The sequence below is a fragment of the Hyla sarda genome, chromosome 13 (genome assembly GCF_029499605.1).
Source record: "Hyla sarda isolate aHylSar1 chromosome 13, aHylSar1.hap1, whole genome shotgun sequence".
In the NCBI taxonomy this organism is placed as follows: domain Eukaryota; kingdom Metazoa; phylum Chordata; class Amphibia; order Anura; family Hylidae; genus Hyla; species Hyla sarda.
In genome coordinates this window covers 34,295,253-34,314,227 of record NC_079201.1, presented here as the reverse complement: position 1 = coordinate 34,314,227, position 18,975 = coordinate 34,295,253, and the positions used below count along the sequence as shown (strand labels likewise).

Genomic DNA, 18,975 nt, shown 5'->3' with positions numbered 1-18,975 from the left:
ATTTTACGTCCTGCGTCCTTAAGGGGTTAACTAATGATATATTTTTATAATTCGGACATTTTCACACGCGGCGATACCACATATGTTCATTTTTATTTACACTGTTTTTTTTAAATGGAAAAGGGGGGTGATTCTAACTTTTACTAGGGGAGGTGTTAAATGATCTTCACTTTTTTTTTTTGCAATGTTATAGCTCCCTATGGGAGGATAGAACACTGCACTCACTGATCTTTTACATTGTTGAATGGTTTCTCATAGGAAACCATTAATCAATGATTCTGCCGCTTGACTGCTCATACCTGGATCTCAGGCGCTGAGCAGTCATTATGCGATGGGACAGCGAGGAGGCAGGTAGAGTTTAAACGCCGTGTCTAAAGGGTAAATGGCGCGCGGCACCGCGAGCAGTTCCGCACGCTATTAGCCACGGGTCCCGGCCCGACCCGCTGCGTTATAGAACGGGAGCGGACTCAGGGGATTACAGGTACGCCCTGGGTCCTTAACAGGTTAAAGGGGTACTCCCCCTTGGAAAACATTTTTTTTGTAAATCAACTGGTGCCAGAAAGTTAAACAGATTTGTAAATGACTTCTATTTAAAAATCTTAATCCTTCCAGTACTTATCAGCTGCTGTATGTTCCAGAGGAAGTTCTTTTCTTTTTGAATTTCCTTTCTGTCTGACCACAGTGCTCTCTGCTGACACTTCTGTCCACTTTAGGAACTGTCCGGAGCAGGATAGGCTTGCTATGGGGATTTTCTCCTACTCTGGGCAGTTCCTAAAATGGACAGAGGTGTCAGCACTGTCCAAATCTGTAACTTTCTGGCACCAGTTGATTTACAAAAAAATGTTTTCATGGGGAGTACCCCTTTTAAGCTAAAAAGTGGCATAAACACACAAAAACACAGATAAATGTGAGGTTATACACATAGGGAAGCAATATCTAGGCTGGGAATATGTGCTAAATAGGAAAATACTGCAGACGACTGACATGGAAAAGGACTGAAGAATTTTAATTTACAGTAAATTTAGCTGTAGTGACCAGTGTCGGGCAGCTACAGCCAAGGCAAATAAAATCATGGGGTGCATCAATAGGGGCATAGATGCCCACGACAAGGAAATAATTCTACCGCTGTACAAATCACTAGTCAGACCACACATAGAATACTGTGTACAGTACTGGGCACTAGTGTACAAGAAAGATAGAGGGGAGCTGGAGAGGGTTCAAAGAAGGGCAACCAGAGTAATACGGCAAATGGGAGGACTACAGTACCCAGAAAGATTATCAGAATTGGGGTTATTTAGTTTAGAAAAAAGACATCTGAGGGGAGACCAAATAACTATGTATAAATATATCAGGGGGTAGTACAGAGATTTCTCTCATAATTCTCATTATACTGAATCTATATAAAGTCACCAACCTACTTCTAGAAGAAAAATATTGTAAAGGTGCTCATACAGCCTAGACTAAAATTGGCTGCACTTTGATGGCTTCTGTTGAAGTTGTATTGCAACATCTCAATTAAAGGGATACTTTGGTGAAAAACTTTTTTTTTTTTTTTTTTTTAAATCAACTTGTGCCAGAAAGTTAAACAGATTTGTAAAGTACTTCTATAAAAAAATCTTAATCCTTCCTGTACTTATTAGCTGCTGAATACTATAGTGGAAATTCTTTTCCGTTTGAAACACAGAGCTCTCTGCTGACATCATGAGCACAGTGCTCTCTGCTGACATCTCTGTCCATTTTAGGAACTGTCCAGAGTAAAAGGAAATCCCCATAGCAAACATATATGCTGTTCTGGACAGTTCCTAAAATTGACAGAGATGTCAGCAGAGAGCACTGTACTCATGATGTCAGCAGACAGCTCTGTGTTTCAAAAAGAAAAGCATTTCTGCTGTAGTATTCAGCAGCTAATAAGTACAGGAAGGATTAAGATTTTTTAATAGAAGAAATTTACAAATCTGTTTAACTTTCTGGCACCAGTTAGTTTTTCACCGGAGTACCCCTTTAATGTCTGAGAAGAGAAAGGTCGGGCGTGTTGGAGAAGCCAGCACCAGAGCTGCAGCTTACCCCTCCCTATAGAGGAAACAGCAATTAATGAAAGTGTATAGCCACCTTAAGAACTGTAAGACGATGGATCAGAGAAAACTGTCATGTGAATTCACTTCTACCTCATGGGTCAACATGCCCTATCCTGCTATATGATTTTCATTTTCAGAAAAATACATGCTATGTGCTAAGCCTTACAATTACCTTTTTTGTTTTTATAGGTATGGGGCAAAATGAGCCATCTCCCCACCAGTCCAACATCCGCAACTGTAAGAATTCATTATTTTTTATTTTTTTTATTTTTCTTTACCTTGAAGTGATTACAGGCAACATCTAGGGAAACTCAAAGCAAATTTTCATATTTTTTTAAACTGGCACAGCTTGGGCTGCCTATCATACCAGGTCCATTCATTCTTTCAGTCTGGTCCCTAACCTGTACGTTTTGCAGGTGCTCTGTATGTTACAGTATAGTTGCAGTACCATTATTTTAAAGTGCACCTGTCATTTGAAAAAACTTCTGACATGTTGCAGCGGCAGTGTTTAAGTAGGGACCAATTGCTAGAGCAACCAGGATAAGTGCTGCGAAAGACCGACTCAATAGACTTTCTATAGCATCAATCTCCTGTAGTGGAGTGCAGCGCGCAGGGAGAGAAGCGCTTGGATGCACTCTTCTCCTGGATCGTTCTAGCGATCGGTGGGGTCTGAACACCCACACCTGGACTAATGAAAACTTTTCTCATGTCCCTGTGACACATCAGAAGGTTTTTTTTTTTTTTTTTAAATATCAGGAACACTAATAAATGATGAAAATGTGCCTGGAGTTCCGCTTTGGCTGATTTTGCATTTCTTCACACTGCGTCTACAGTGTATGTTCAGTATATGCACTCGATAAGCTACCGGATCATACATAAAATGTATCCCTAAGTCCCTATTGGCCCAACAAATGGCAAATAAGTATCCATTTAGCAAGCGCCAGTTAAATTTTTTATTTTTTTTTATTGTATAGGAAAAAGCAGACTGTTGTCTTTTCTGAGTGCGCCACAGTACGTGGGCCCTATGCATGTCATTTGCCACTTCATGGCATAGGTAATAGGACTACAGGATCAGACTACACTGGTTTTACTCTATTTGTAACTATGGATGCTTATAGTTCTGTATAGGAGATATGGGTGCAAAACATCAGAGAATGTTTTTACATCTGTTCGAAAAGCAGAAATAAAGTTTATATCTGCTCTTCAGGTGCATTGTATAAACCTTTCCTGCAATGTCTAACTTAAGCTTTGAACATTTCTCCTTTTTAGATGCTATGTGCCAGTTTAGGAAGTCCAACTAACCCTTGTGGATCTCCTCCTGGATCTTTAGGAAAACCCCATAGTTTAGATAACCTTGGTTTTCATGGTGACCTATCAGGCAGCTATAAAAAAGCTCCCGGGTGCGAGAGAGAAGACTCAGCAGGAACGGATTATCTCAAAAGCTTAAAAAGCCAGGTCAGTAGCCCAGTCATCTTTGGCCCTGATGTAGTCTATCTTCTGTGTGCTGGCTCCTTTGTGTACACTGAATAAGCACAGTGATGTTTTATGTACCCGGCTGTTTCCAGAACTGTGTAGATCAGCAGCTGTGAATAGGATTGCTCAGAGCTTTCACATTCTCTCTCTGTTTTATGAAGGCAAAGTTAAAACAACACTCAATTGAACACAGAAGCCAAGAACAACCTCTTTTGCAATCAAAACAGGTGAGGCAGATGTCCTATATTGCATTTGTATTGCGATATGTATATAACTGGCTTTTTCCTGTTACAGGGTTTGTGCTCTTCGGACTACCCTTTTCTAAATGCAGTCTATATGGAAAATGAGGATGATTTTAAATGTCTCATTAGAGGATATATAATTTATATTTATTTACTTAGAGAAGTTTGTTTTTCTAGGAGACTTGTACAGTTTTAGGGCTGCAACTAATAATTATAGTTATAATTGTTTAGTTGGCCGATTATTTGTTCAATTTAGCGGATTAAAATAAAAAAATAGAATTGGGGAATCAGGAAACAGTTAAAGGGGTTATCCGGAGGAAGTTTTTCTTTTTCCTTTATTTTTTTTATTAATTTTTTTATATATAATAATGGCCATTCCACAGTTAAGCAAAAAAAAAAACCTTACTTACCTAGCACTCCTGCAGTGCCTCCAGTGTCCTGCTTCGGTCCCCAGATGCGATCCTTTTTCTGAGTTGCAGCAGGAGGTTGGGTCCCAGTGTGTTATACTGCCGCTCAGCCAATCACTAGCCTGCGACCAGTGATTTGCTGAAAAGTATGATACTCTGGGCCCCGATGTCACTCCTGCCCCAAGCATCATGCTGCAGCTCAGGAAGAGGATCAGGGCAGGACACTGGAGACACAGCGGGAGCGCTAGAGGTGAATAGAGGTTTATCCGCCAGATAACCCCCTCCAACAGGAGGTTGGGAGGATGTGGGAACAGCATTGTGAAGAGTTAACGGGGAAAAGAGACAGCCCTGATGAAAGAGAGAGGGGAAAGCACCGGAAGGGTTAACCTATGAGCCAGAGCCTCTCTGCAGGGAAGAAGGAGCAATTCACAGACCTTGGCCATCCTCTCTGCACCAGGAAAATCTATCATTGCAGGGAGGATGGAGAACGGAGCTTCTGGCAGGTGTCTGGAGTGAAGGCTTCTTGTGACAGGAGGCAATACTTACTGATGGCTCAAAGTGGAGTATTCTTAAATATTTGTAGAATTCCTTATGAGGAAGTGAGTATGTAGCTGCTATAGAAGAGAATGAAAGTAGACCAGAGGAATCGATCAATCGGGAGATATTGGTTATACCCAATTTTATCCATAAGGTAAGATCCAAATCAGTTACGTGGTCCCTTATTGCAGTAAGAGGAATATCTGATATCTGCAATGGGCACAAAATCTTAGTACACTCCAATTTACTCCATACTCTTACTGCTGCTGTAACAGATGAGTACGTAGATGGAACTGGGTAACCAGGGTTAAAACTCAAAATCCAGAGAAAGTTTTGTAGAGATGAGAAGCCCAGAAAATGTTTCTTGTGTATAGATGTATACGGAGTTCCTCTGCATATACGGTATTGTGTGTCAGGCTGGATTCTTTTTTATTAATAAATAAATAAAACAATAAAAATGAAATCTTAACAGTATTCATTCTGTCCACTCGGCTTAAAACTAAGTTGCTATGGGCAACTTTTCCTCTGGACAGGTTTTGATAAATATCCCCCATTGTGTATACATCCATTGAGCCTACTGTAAAGCAGGTCACTAAATACTGTTAAAAACAGCTCAGACAAGATGTCTGCCCCTATAATAATGTGCTAAAATTTTAATTAGAAAAATAGAAACAAATTAGAAAAAAAAATAAAAAAATTTGGATCTCTCTGTAATCAGGACATAGGTTCCATTTTAACAGGAAATTATCACTTGTTCTTTGCTGCCCAAACTGCGGGTGTCATAAATTAGGGAGCACAATCCCAACATACTGGTTCTTCTGCAACACCCCGAGTGCAAAGCAGAGATCAACTGCCAGGAACCGCCCGAATAGCTAGTTACTCAGGTCCTCGTGGCTTTTTTAAACTATGGTTTCTCTGAAATCCCCAAGTGTCATGCTGCCCACAGTTTGGGCAACATGAAACCAGTGACCAGTTCCCTTTTTTAAAGGTCCTTTTTTCATTGGCAGATCTTTTGTGCGGTCTTCTAATTTCATTGTTATTGGGAGTACATAGCCCTGTGTAAATGGGACATGTGTGGCCAACAAAGATGAGATTAAAGGGCTGCATGAGCAATCAGCCCATTGGCCCACATTTATCATTGTAGTGTAAGTGAAGCATTTCTCTACACCTTTTTTTTTTGTGTGCTGATAATGTGTAGGAGCACCAAATTTATTAAATGGTCAAAGAGCATATGATAGATTTTGTACAGGTCACATTTTCTGAAATTTCACTCTTCACATACACCAAAAAGCTACACCATGTCTGGGCTGATGTCGTTTTAGAGACTTTTCAGTGGCTTTGCGCCTTTTTTGCTCCTTTTCACAAAAAGGCGCAGTTGATTAAACCTTCCATATCATGTCTATTGCCAAAATCAGTGGATTGCAACTCAAAATCAGCAGAAATATGTAAACCAAAAGGGGCAAAAAAAGGCGCAAAACCCCTGCTTGCTCCTTTTTTGCCCCTTTTTTTTTAGACAGAAAAAACAGTCTAAAGACTATGATAAATGTGGGCCATTGTTCCTGCTGCAAGGCCTGCAATTATTTGATCTTTGTAACGGCCCATTAAGAGTGCGGATCAATGAGATCGGCTTATCATGCAGCTGTCAGACTGTGTTACGGGCCTTTAAATTGTACACAAGCTTTGCGTATCCTGGGGTGCCTAATAGGATATATAAATATCAGAGTTTTCTGTATTTTGTATTCTGCCTGAATACAGTAACCTCTCAGATTACAACATTTTTAACAACATACATCGGGGAGACTTTTTAAACATTGTAGGTCAACTTTTGGCATTAAAAAGTTTAGCAAATTTTTGTGCAGTGGTCGGTTGCATTAAAATGCCTTGCTTTCTTTTAAAAAAAAAAAGTGTGTGGGGGCAGGTTTTGTATAAAAAGTGGACAGGCCTCGGATTATAGTGTAAACTACAGAGGAAATCCATGCTACCTCGGAGCAATCGTAGGATTCTATGTGTTGCGAAGGGTCTGCAGGTTCATTAAGGGGTGCAAAATAAAACAAAATAGGGATTTTACTAAAGACCAGTGTTTGACACACCAGTCTTAGGCTCCTTTCACATTATGAGCATTCATCTGTTATTAAACATCTGTTTTCTGTGTAAAAACGGATGTATAATAACGGATGAAATAACGGGTGCTAACGGCTGAATAAACATTCATCCGTTAAGACCCGTTATCCCTCATGTACGGCCGTTTTAACACCTCTGCCTACATACTCCACAGCCAGGATTACTACTACTCCCATCATGGAACAGACTTCGGCTGTCCGGGCATGCTGGGCGTTGTAGTTTTGCAACATCTGGAGGTCCGCAGGTTGTAGACCACTGTCCTGTACTTTACATTGCACGGATCCCTCAACATATGATGGTTTCAACAAACGATGGTCCGTTTGGAACGGATTACCATCGTATGTTGAGGGACCACTGTATTAGTTATTTGCCTATTTTTCTTAATCTTTTAGGTTTTCTTATTTTGGAGGCTTTAGAACTGATTACTAGTTTTCCATAGATTTCCATAGATAACTTTCATCCTGGAACCAATAACTATTGTAACTTAAGAAACCACTGTCCACGAATATTTATTTATGTCAGCCATTGAGTAAGGCAGAAGTCATTCTTAAAGGTGATATCTAGGATGGAAAAACGTATCCCCTATCCTAAGGATATGGGATATGGGATCCGACTGCTGCCCCCCCCCCCCGCGATCTCCTGTACATGGCCCCGGCAGCCTGCGGGAAGGGGGCGCGTCGACCACCAAACAAAGCGGCGGCTGACATGCCCCCTCAATGCCCCGCTGCCTTTGGCAATCTCTGGCTCTGCCATAGTGCTGTATTGAGGGGGCGTGTAGGCCGCCACTTCGTTCAGTGGTCGACACGCGCCCTCTGGCCGGAGATCCGGGGCCGCGTATGGGAGATCGCAGAGGGTACCAGCGGTCTGACCCCTGCAATCTGAATCTTATCCCCTATCTTTAGGATAGAGGAGAGTTTTTAATCCTGGATATCTCCTTTTTTAAGTATTCTTTTCTCAGTGATATGTTTACAACTTTCCTGTACAAATTCCAGGGATGCGATCAGTGATCCTGTGGTTACTGGGTGCCATTTGCTATGTCACAGCAGAGTAAAATAAGCGCTGAGATTATGACCCTATCAGACTAATTTCACTGATGATATTAAGTGGCTGGCCTGGTATGCTTGGCCATGTTTTTATCCATTGTTTTTTAACTCTTGAAATGCTTCTATTCCTGTATTTGCATTTCTTTTGTTTATGCTCTAGGATGCCCTAGGAATCCTGCCCATGGGAAGCCCATTAACCTCCAGCATTTCCTCTAGCATTACTTCCAGCCTGGCTGCTACACCTCCCAGCCCAGCAGCTATAAGCGGTACCCCCGGTATGAATGCCAATGCTCTTCCTTTCTACCCAACCAGTGACACAGTAGAATCAGTTATAGGTAAGAATTATTTTGCCTTATGAACAATATTTAAATTGTTTGCATTTCTAGATGGATATAGAGAGATTGTTAAGGACTAGTATACCAAGAAACTACACACCAGTCAAAATACCCAAAAAAGGGCACTTTATGTGTAAATTCTGCTTTGGAAATGATTAGGCCCTGTTCATACTGCATTTCTGCAGTACAGTAGAGGTATATGTCAGCATCCTGTCAAAAAAGGGTGGTTGAGGTATACTGTAGCATACTGCAGTGGACCCCATTCATTTCAGTGGCCTAAACTGAGTTACCTATTTACTCCATTCAGGCCTCTTCTTGCTAGTATAATCTTATTTGGACGGGACACAATAGTTTAGTCTGCTGCGCTATTGTGTCCTCTCAAATTACTATATAGTAGCAGGAATCTGCCTAAATAATGTTACATGATGTCTTTGTTTTAATGGGGTCTGCTGCAGTATGCTAGCCACATGATAAAGCGGAAAAACATTTTTCATATTCTCTCTTCAATGTTAAGTAATGGATTGTCCTAATAATAAAGCAATAAATGTGTTTTATAATATGTTAGTATATGCAAAGTACCAGGAAGCTATTTCTATGATTGAACGATTGTTCTTAAGTGCACTTACACCAGATAACAGCTTCCCCCCCCCATTCCCCATCCCTTTCTATTCTGACTCTTCACCCCATTAAAGAGACTCTGTTACAAGGTCAATGCTGCCCTATCTGAGGGCATCATAAACTAGTGACAGAGACCTTGAACAGAACAATGTATCACTTGTTCAGCTTAGCCATTCTCCGGACATCTCTATGAATATTGAGGACATCAAGCACTACATAGTAGTCTTCAATATTCATAAGGACTCAATCCCTCCACTTACTGGCCACTAATTATGTATAGGCAGACAGCTGTCAATTATTGTGCAGTAGGAGTGGCACAGCACTCCTTATCCAGTCTGTCAGGAGAACGGCAGCCCAGGATAATGTAAGTATTAATGTAAGTCCTCAGAGCAACAGAAACCTAGATAAATATTCCTTTTAAAGTTAGGCTTCTTTCACACTACACAATTCTCAGTTTTTTAACATCCGTATGAAGTTTCTTCTGAAAACCAGCTGAAAACGGCAGTAACAAAATCCTATACGTCCGTTAGAAAATCCCATTATAGTCTATGGGATTTTCTAATAGCCGTTTGAATCCGTTATTGATAATGGGCGTTATTTTGTGATGGAAGATAGTAACGGGAAAAATTGTTCATGAACTATTTTCTTCCGTACTATCTTCCGGCTGTCCAGGCATGCTGGGTGTTGTAGTTTTGCAACAGCTGGAGGTCCGCAGGATGTAGACCACTGCCCTATACTTTACATTGCACGGATCCCTCAACATACAATGGTTTCAACAAACGATGGTCCATTTGGAACGGATTACCATCGTATGTTGAGGGACCACTGTATGTAGATGGGTTAGCAACTGTAGCAGTAATAGGAGGCAAGGGGTGGGTATCAACGGAACTTACTCTGTTTGGGTCACAGTTACAAGTGGGAACCACAGGGTGCAGTCCATTTCTTTTCAATATGTTTATTAATGACCTTGTAAAGGGATTAACCCCTTGACAACTCAAGGTTTTTGCACTCTTGTTTTTTCCTCCTCACCTATTAAAAATCATGTGATGGCTTTTTTTTTTGTGCCACCAATTCTACTTTTTAATGACCTCAGTCATTTTACCCTACGGCGAAACAAAAAAAACCCATTGTGCAACAAAATAAAAAAACAAAAAAACACCATTTTGTAACTTTTGGGGGCTTCCATTTCTACACTGTGCATTTTTCAGTAAAAATGACACATTCTCTTCATTCTGTAGGCCCATACGATTAAAATGAGATATATATATATATATATATATATATATAGATAGATAGATAGATAGATAGATAGATAGATACAAACAGATAAGCAGCAGCAACACCGTTTTAAAGTGCAAGATAGTGTCTTTATTCACACAACGTGAGGCAAGCCTCACGTTGTGTGAATAAACACACTATCTTGCACTTTAAAACGGTGTTGCTGCTGCTTATCTGTTTGTATCTACGTGGACCCCTGGACCTGGGAACTCGCTGACGGCACCCGTGCACTTTATCTGGGATGTGCGGCTTTCCTTGTTGTTTTTATATGTATATGTGTGTGTGTGTATGTATATATATATGTATATATATATATATATATATATATATATATATATATATATACATATATGTATATATATATGTATATATATGTATATATATATATATGTGTATATATATATGTGTGTGTGTGTGTGTATGTATATATATATATATATATATATATATATATATATATATGTATGTGTATATATATATATATATATATATATATATATATATATATATATATATATATATATATATATATATATATATATAAACTCAACGTGTGTGTGTGTGTGTGTGTGTTCCAGCATCACGTCCAAACGGCTAAAGATATTAACATGAAACTTGGCACACATGTTACTTATATGTCAACAACAAACATAGGATAGGTGATTTAACCCTTACTCACCCCCATTTGTCAGGGGCGGGGTTTATGTTTGAAGTCCCATACAAGTCAATTGGAAATATATGTTACTGCTTAACGTCCAAACGGCTTGAGATATTTTGATAATACTTGGTCACATGTTACTTTTATGTCCACTTAAAATATAGGATAGTTAATTTAACCCTTAACTACCCCCATTTGTGAGGGTCGGAGTTTTTGTTTAAAGTCCCATGCAAATCAATGGGAAATGTATGTTCCCACATAACTTCCGTACAGCTGGAGATATTTCAATAACTGGTACACATATTACGGGTCGGGATATGAGGACCGGGATAGGAGGTCGGGATAGGAGGTCAAAAGCTTCCTCCTTTGTTTATTTTCCTCCCCAACAAGGATTAGGAAGGAAAAACCGGGCAACGCCGGGTACTCAGCTAGTTCTACTTATATAGGTTGGATTTTGTCTTACTTCTGGAAAAAATCGTAACTACATGCACGAAAATTAATACGTTTAAAAATGTCCTTTTCTTACCCCTATAAATTTATTTTTCTGCATACGGGGATGTATGAGGGCTAATTTTTTTGCGACGTGATCTGAAGTTTTTATCGGTACCATTTTTTGTTTTGATTGATTGCTTTTTTTATTCATTTTTTTTTTTTATGGTATAAAAAGTGACCAAAAAGGTACTCTGGTGGAAAATGGGTACTCTGGTGGAAAACCTTTTTTATTTTTATTTTTTTAAATCCACTGCTGCCAGAAAGTTAAACAGATATGTAAAGGACTTCTATTAAAAAATCTTTACCCTTCCAATACATTTTAGCGGCTGTATGCTACAGAGGAAATTTTTTTTGCTGAAGCGGACAGAGGTGTCAGCAGAGAGCACTGTGGACAAGACCAAAAAGAAACTCAAAAAGAAAAATGTCCTTTCTGGCACCAGTTGATTTAAAAAAAAAAGTTTTTCACCAGAGCACCCCTTTAACAATATATATTTTAATAGTCCGGACATTTACACACGCGGTGATACCACATATGATTTTTTTTTTTAATGGGAAAAGGGGGGGGGGGGGATTCAAACTTTTATTAGGGAAGGGGTTAAATCATATTTATTAACACTTTATTTTTAACTTTTTTTTTTTTTTTTGCAATATTATAGCCCCCATACTTTGACCTCTTACACTGATCAATGCTATTCCATAGCATAGCATTGAGCAGTGTTATCATCGCACGACTGCTCCTTCCTGGATCTCAGGCACGGAGCAATCATTCGGCAATCGGACAGCCAGGAGGCAGGTAGGGACCCTCCTCGTGTTCGTACAGCTGATCGGGGTCACCACGTCATAGCTGGTCGGTCCCTGCGGCCAGAACCCACGGCTAAAAAAAAATTTTTAAATTAAATGTTCTATGTTGCTCAGTACCTCATCCTGTCCGAATTACCTTTTTTATTTACTTGCCATCATTGCTCAGTGAGGTTTCTGTCCATGCAGAGGCATGGGGCGTGTACCTCTCTTCTTCTTCTCACTGTGGTGACTCCTCCTCCCCTCCCTCACTCTTCCCTGACTCACAGAGGGCCAGGAGCAAGCACAGCAGCTCTGGACCTGCCTGCAGCCCTGTCAATCACTCATGGTGTCCATGGCATTTCAATGACCACTGGACGCTGCAGGACTGGTATGTGTCCTAGGAGGCAGGGGGACCCCTAGTGGCCACTTTTTTGACTGGCTTTTTCAGTATGTAATACAGAACATTTTCTGATAAAAGCAATTGTAAAACATATTTTTTGCATGCTTTATAACATATCAAAAGTTATAGTATCTGACAATGCCCATTTAAGGGGTGAATTGATCACAATGTACAAATATATGAATATTACCTAGGCCAGTAACCATGATGTCTAGAGTAAAGAAGGTTTCCCCATCATCCCAGATAGAGATTCTTTACTTTAAGAGCAGTAAGACTATGGAACTTTCTGCCACATGATGTTGTGATGTCTGACCTAATAAAAAAGTTCAAGGGGGGCCTGGATGTTTTTCCTAAAAAACATAATATTACAGGTTTATGGGGATATAATGTTGATCCAGGGATTTATTCTGAATGGCATATATATATATATATATATATATATATATATATATATATATATATATAATTATTTTTATTTTTTTTATTTTTTAAACAAATATTCAATCTACTGCAGATTTTCTGCACATAAATATCCTCTGTCAACCAGCGCTAAAAGTCCAGCTGCCTGCTGTCGCCACTAGGTACAGCCCAATGCACATAGGTTCATAATAAAAGATTAAAATTCAAGCACAGTACATTCTAAGTTCTTAGACCAGTGTTTCCAAATGGGAAGCCTCATCTGGTCAAAGGCTGTCTGGGTATGTTTGGGAGTTGTAATTTTTTAACAACTGAAGGATTCCTGTTTGGGAAACACAGTCATAGACTATTAGGTGGGTTACTTCCACCATGTATTTGAGTAAGAATTAAGCAAGGGAACCTCATGAAGCCACAGTTTTTGGTTAGCTTTGTGTTGATCAGGAGAAGACAGCTCTGTTTAGTTAGGTAAATACTGACCAAAAGAAGACTACTACGGAATCACAAGCTGGGCACGCATGTGCGTATCTAAGAGAGTTCCTGATGTTAATCGTCCAATCAGAATGGCAATTTGTTGTGTAATAACAATTGAAAATGTATATAAGCTGATGATTTGCACCCTGATATGTCTGGACAATCCACTGTAAAAGCTAATGTAAGAGGAAAATAAATTGACAGTTGCTCTAGTTCTAAAGACATCGAGCAGGAATGTAAATGCATTTCTAGACAGGACTGAAGAGCTTCAGTGCAAAATATGTAAAATATTTATATATGTTACAGTTAAAACTAGTTTTTAGTTAAAACTAGTTTTCCCTAGTGAAAACTAGTTTTGACTAAATGCCTTTGTAAAAACTATTGACTGCTTTTCCCTTGTGAAAACTAGTTTTGACTGAACATCCTTGTGAAAACTAAAATTGACTGCTAGTATTGACTGCTTTTCCCCAGTGAAAACTAGAATTGACTGCTTTTTTCCTAGTTAAAACAAGTTTTTTGACTGAATGCCTTTGTTGAAACCAGTTTTTACTAAACAGCTTTGTATAAACTAGAATATTTACTGAACGCCTTCCTACAAACTAGAATGCTTACTGAACACCTTCGTACAAACTAGAATTTATGCCTTTGTGAAAACTTGAATTTCTAGCTTGAGGTTGTTTTCTTGTGACATTGTACTTTATATTAGTAGTAAATTTTGTTGATACATGCAGTGTTTTTTTTTCTTATTTTTCTAGATTTCAAATTTTTTACTTTTAAGGGTTCCTCCATAGTTGGCAGCAGTTCCCCCATGGGAGGCAGCAGTTCCTCCATAGCAGGCAACAATTTCCACCACCCTCCTCCCCTTCTTTCTTTTTCCCCTGTCGGCTCCAGCACGGTTCAGTGATCGTGGTGGTAGCACTGGAGGCAAGATGGCTGGCCATCTTCACACGTCACGTCACAGGTCAGGAAAACCTTCCATGACATACATGACAGGCCAAAATTGCTGAGTGTATGGCAGTGTTTCCCAAGCAGATATTTTAAAACTACAACTCCCAGCATGCCTGGACAGCCTTCGGCTATTTGAGAATGCTAGGAGTTGTAGTTTTGCAACAGCTGGAGGCACCCTGCTTGGGAAACACTGATATATGGACTCACTCAGCTGCTGACATTTGGGCCACTCCCCACTTTGTGGAACAGGCACCGAATGTTTTAATCTTGTGATGCCCCTGCTTTTGTAAAGCCCTGCACTGCCCGTTGCTCTGTAACATCCTACATCTGATCAGCTGTTTTCCCCCTGTGCCGAACTTTGCCACCACGGAAAACAAAGGAAAAAAAAAACGTAGCATAGTAGAAATATTTGCAGAAAAATATTGTGGTGTCCCTTGTAGTGAAGCTCCATAAAAGTTTATTAACTCCTGGTCTTGTGCTGCGATCCTCAGAGGCTCCTAGCACTGATACTGTAATTTCATGCACGCTTGCTCATAGCAGCCACGTGCTCCCCCAGGCAAAGTGACAGGCTGGTAGCAAGCACAGCAGAACGTTAGTCCCATCTTCAGCTTTGTCCATCAGCCATACAGCTGATGCTGCTGCAGGACTTGTCCGTGTCCTAGGAGGTATGGGGAACCCTAGTGATGCGATTTTCTAAAACTGTTTAAAAAAATTAAATAAAATAAAAAAATCACATTTTATTAAAAGAAGTATATTAGAAAAACTATTGTTTTGCCAAAATGTACAGCATATCAAAAGTTTTGTTTTGGTGCTTAGCAGAGGGGTACACGGGTATGCGAGGGCGACATGGTCGGCCCGCACTAGCTTGCTTAGTGTGGTTATGTGGAGGCAGCCTGGTCAACCTGCATGAGCATGCTTGGCAGAGTGGTACACGGATATGCAGAGGCGGCGTGGTCAACCCACCATGAGTCAGGTGACGTTGCATTTAGTTTTTTCTGCTTTAAACCAGTTTCAGTTGACATTCGGTTTATGATTAGCAATAAATTCTAGTTTGTACCAAGGTGTTCAGTAAGTATTCTAGTTTGTATGAAGGCGTTTAGTAAAAACTGGTTTAAACTAGGAAGGAGCAGTCCATTCTTGTTTTCACAAAGAGGTTCAGTCAAAACTAGTTTTCACTTGAGAAATGCAAGTTTTCACAAAGGCATTCAGTCAAAACTAGTTTTCACTAGGGAAAACTAGTTTTCTCTAAAAACTAGTTTTAACTAACATATTGTGATGACTTGCTCTTGCAGACAGGTGCGGTGAAGTCGTCATAAAGGCAAGGAATCAGGATTTTGAAATCAAAGTTCAGTGTTTTATTCACACTAGGCAATAACAAAACAGTCTTAGTGCAGTAAAAGGAAAAAACATGTACACCTGCGTTCCTTAGGTGTTGGTTTACACCAGAGTCCATACTGTGCGGCAATAATAGTCTTTTCCAGGCCTCCAGGCAGTTTTCTCACCAGCTTTCAGACTAGAGCCAGAGCATGGAGGACTTCAGCTCACCACTCACACAGAGTAAGCTACAAACACGCAATCCCCCTTAGCTGGTGGATCAAGCTGCCTAGAAGGCCAACAAAAGGCGACCTGGATTGTGGGAAATGGCCCCCACCCAACACTTGGCCATTCCCAGTAAGAGCCATCCTGGGTTAGCTTTGCAGCTACACTACGACTGCAGTGTCAGTCTGCAATCTACAGCGCAGACACTGGAAAATTACCGTCTCTTACTCCACCGAGGCCAAGCACCTCGGTGACACATACCGACCGTCCACATTGGCCCCTTTCACCTTCTCACAATATACATACTATAATATGGTGTCCAATAGAGTACATAAATTTTATATGGGTTTGTGTGGAAGCCAATCAAAGTGTAGCTTTCATACTTCGCCAGAAGATCTGTCAGAGTGTGGCTGTTGCTAGAAGCCTCGTACCTGACCAGAGGCTGCTTGATAGCCTATTGAAGGCCAATGCTAATATGCTGGTCCCAGTCACCACTATAAATGAAGAAGTAACTGCTTATGTTCTGTCATTTTCCATTAGAATGGTTGGTACTTAGGCAAATCTCCAGAAAACCTTTACTTTTGTTTATGCATTTCCCACCCATCCCATCTATTTGCAGAGCTCCAATAAGTTATTTCATAATCTCAGTGTTGTATTTTCTCGATGTCTCATCCTTTGGTTACAAGCATTTATTACACCTATTAGTACAACATTTGATATCTTCTTTTTACCATTTCTCAGAATCTGCTCTGGATGATCTTGACTTGAATGACTTTGGAGTTGCTGCTTTAGAAAAGTCATTTGATAACAGCACGGGTGCAGCTCCTGGAGGCATCATGATAGGTAATGACTAAGCTGGTCACATCTGCTGTCTTGTTACATAGTACAATCACATTAATATTATGTTGCTCCTTTTTTTTTTTTTTTATACAGGTGGAAGTCTAATGCAGAGCTCGGCTCCTGTAAATATACCTGGCTCCTTAGGTAGCTCAGCATCATTTCACTCCACGTCGCCATCACCCCCTGTCAGCATCTCTTCACATTTCATTCAGCAGACAACTGGGCCTCAAAGCCAATCAGAAAATACCTTTCTTAGTACATCAGCTACCCATGGTTCATTGGGTGAGTGCCTGCAATAAAGTGAGTTGGTGACAGGAACTTTTTTGGAGGAGTAGAGTAATACAATCATTCTTAAAGTGCACCTAAAAAAATATATATATATATATTTCGTAGAGTGCAAACTAAGTGTTCAGACCCAAACTGGTCTGTAGAATCAGTGTACACTAAGCTACCTTTCCTGGCTCTGTGTCATGTGACCAGGTAATACTTAAAATGTAAGTCTATGCGACCATCCTTACATACATACATGCAGAACATGTACGTGCATGCTTGTTTTACCGATCATTTGGGGGTCTGAACAATCAGACCCTGACTAATAAAAGCTTTTGACGTGTACATGCCATTATAAAAACTTTTGACTTGTCATAAGGACAAGTGTTGCTGTCATTAAATTAAACTTTTAATACAGACATGCCAAAAGTTTAGATCATTCAGGCTCTCGCTGCTGATTGTTAGATATACCTTGGTGAAGTGTGTGACAGCATGTGGTACTCTGCGGCTTGGTGCACAATCTGACTGATTGCAGGAGTTGGGCTTCATTATAGTCTATGTAGCTATTTCCCTGCCTTAAGTGCCAATCTTGGTATTGAAGCAGCTACCACGCACTATAAAAGTATACCTATCAAGTTGCCCCTAACCCCTACCTGATGCTGAGATTGGTTACACTATGTAAAACCATCTAACAGATTCTCTTTAAAACCAGACATAGACGAATAATTGTGCACTGAAAGCTTTTTAGCCCAATAGGTTTGATCTTCCTATTTATCAATATTTTTGTAGGCTGAATGAGAACGGATTCTGACATCATAGATTCAGTATTTCTGAGAATCCATAACGTCAACAAATTGACTTCAAGACAAACCTTCAAAATCTTGAGGAAATATGCAGCAGAAATCAGAGCATTCCCTGGATTTTAGCCGTGGAATCTACAATAGATTTTGAAAAAATCTGTTGTGTGAACACACCCTAAAGAGATGTCAGCTTTTTTAGTCATTCCAGTTATGTCAGTCCTATGTTCACTATTAAATAACATTTTTGGAGTGCCTTTCTTAGAACTGTATTGTTTTGTTATACCCCCTAAATATATATGAATAAACCGACAACTGGGCATTTCCATTCCCCTTGTTAATACTGCCTTGATAGGACAGATATAGGAGTGTGTAAAGTAATTCCCTGTTGTCAGAGAAAATACTATAACCTACATGTCCAGGGACTAGAAGTATTTAGTAAAAAAATGTCCTAGCTGTCACAGTCTTGGGCCTTCTGGAACACTTTTATTGACTGTTGTGGGGAAGTGGTTGGGAGTCTTCTGGTTGGTCTTATCATCTCAATGAATCTCCTTTGTTAATCACTGTGGCTTTGTCCATTTTACTATTTTATGCAGGCCTGAATGGGATGAATAATAGCATATGGGAACACTTTGTATCTGGCAGCTATTCCCCAGGAACCTCCCCAGCGTTTCCATCAGGCCCTGGAGGAGCCGAATTAGTAAGGCTCCGGCAGGAACTGGAGGAGGCCAGTAACACCATCAAGCAATGGGAAGACTCATGGAAGCAAGCAAAACAGGTACACTATGGAGCATGCTGCTCTCTGTCTGCCATAAACCCCTTAAACCCCTAAGGATGTTTTTCCACTTTCATTTTTTCCTCCTTACCTTTAAAAAATCATAACCCTTTCAATTTTGCTCCTAAAAATCCATATCTTGGCTTATTCTTTGCGCCCCCAATTCTACTTTGTAATGACTTCAGTCATTTTACCCAAAAATCTACGGCGAAACGGATAAAAAAATCATTGTGCGACAAAATTGAAGAAAAAATAGCATTTTGTAAAATTTGGGGGCTTCCATTTCTACGCAGTCCATTTTTCAGTAAAATTGACACCTTATTTTTATTCTGTAGGTCCATACGATTAAAGTGATGCCCTACTTATATAGGTTTATTTTGTCGTACTTCTGGAAAAAATCGTAACTACTTGCAGGAAAATGTATGTGTTTAAAATTGTCATCTTCTGACCCCTATAACT

General features: G+C 39.9%; 1 protein-coding gene across 4 annotated transcripts in view; it reads left to right on the top strand.

Moving 5' to 3' along the window:
• Positions 1 to 18,975, top strand: part of UNK (unk zinc finger) — a 110,599-nt gene that overhangs the window by 69,846 nt on the left and 21,778 nt on the right. For all 4 annotated transcript variants that reach the window (XM_056550629.1, XM_056550630.1, XM_056550631.1 and 1 more), the window contains 7 exons: positions 2,265 to 2,312; positions 3,345 to 3,530; positions 3,710 to 3,775; positions 8,059 to 8,233; positions 16,576 to 16,677; positions 16,768 to 16,956; positions 18,338 to 18,519. In XM_056550629.1, the coding sequence (XP_056406604.1) occupies positions 2,265 to 2,312; positions 3,345 to 3,530; positions 3,710 to 3,775; positions 8,059 to 8,233; positions 16,576 to 16,677; positions 16,768 to 16,956; positions 18,338 to 18,519 (948 nt within the window). The remainder of the gene's footprint in view (positions 1 to 2,264; positions 2,313 to 3,344; positions 3,531 to 3,709; positions 3,776 to 8,058; positions 8,234 to 16,575; positions 16,678 to 16,767; positions 16,957 to 18,337; positions 18,520 to 18,975) is intronic.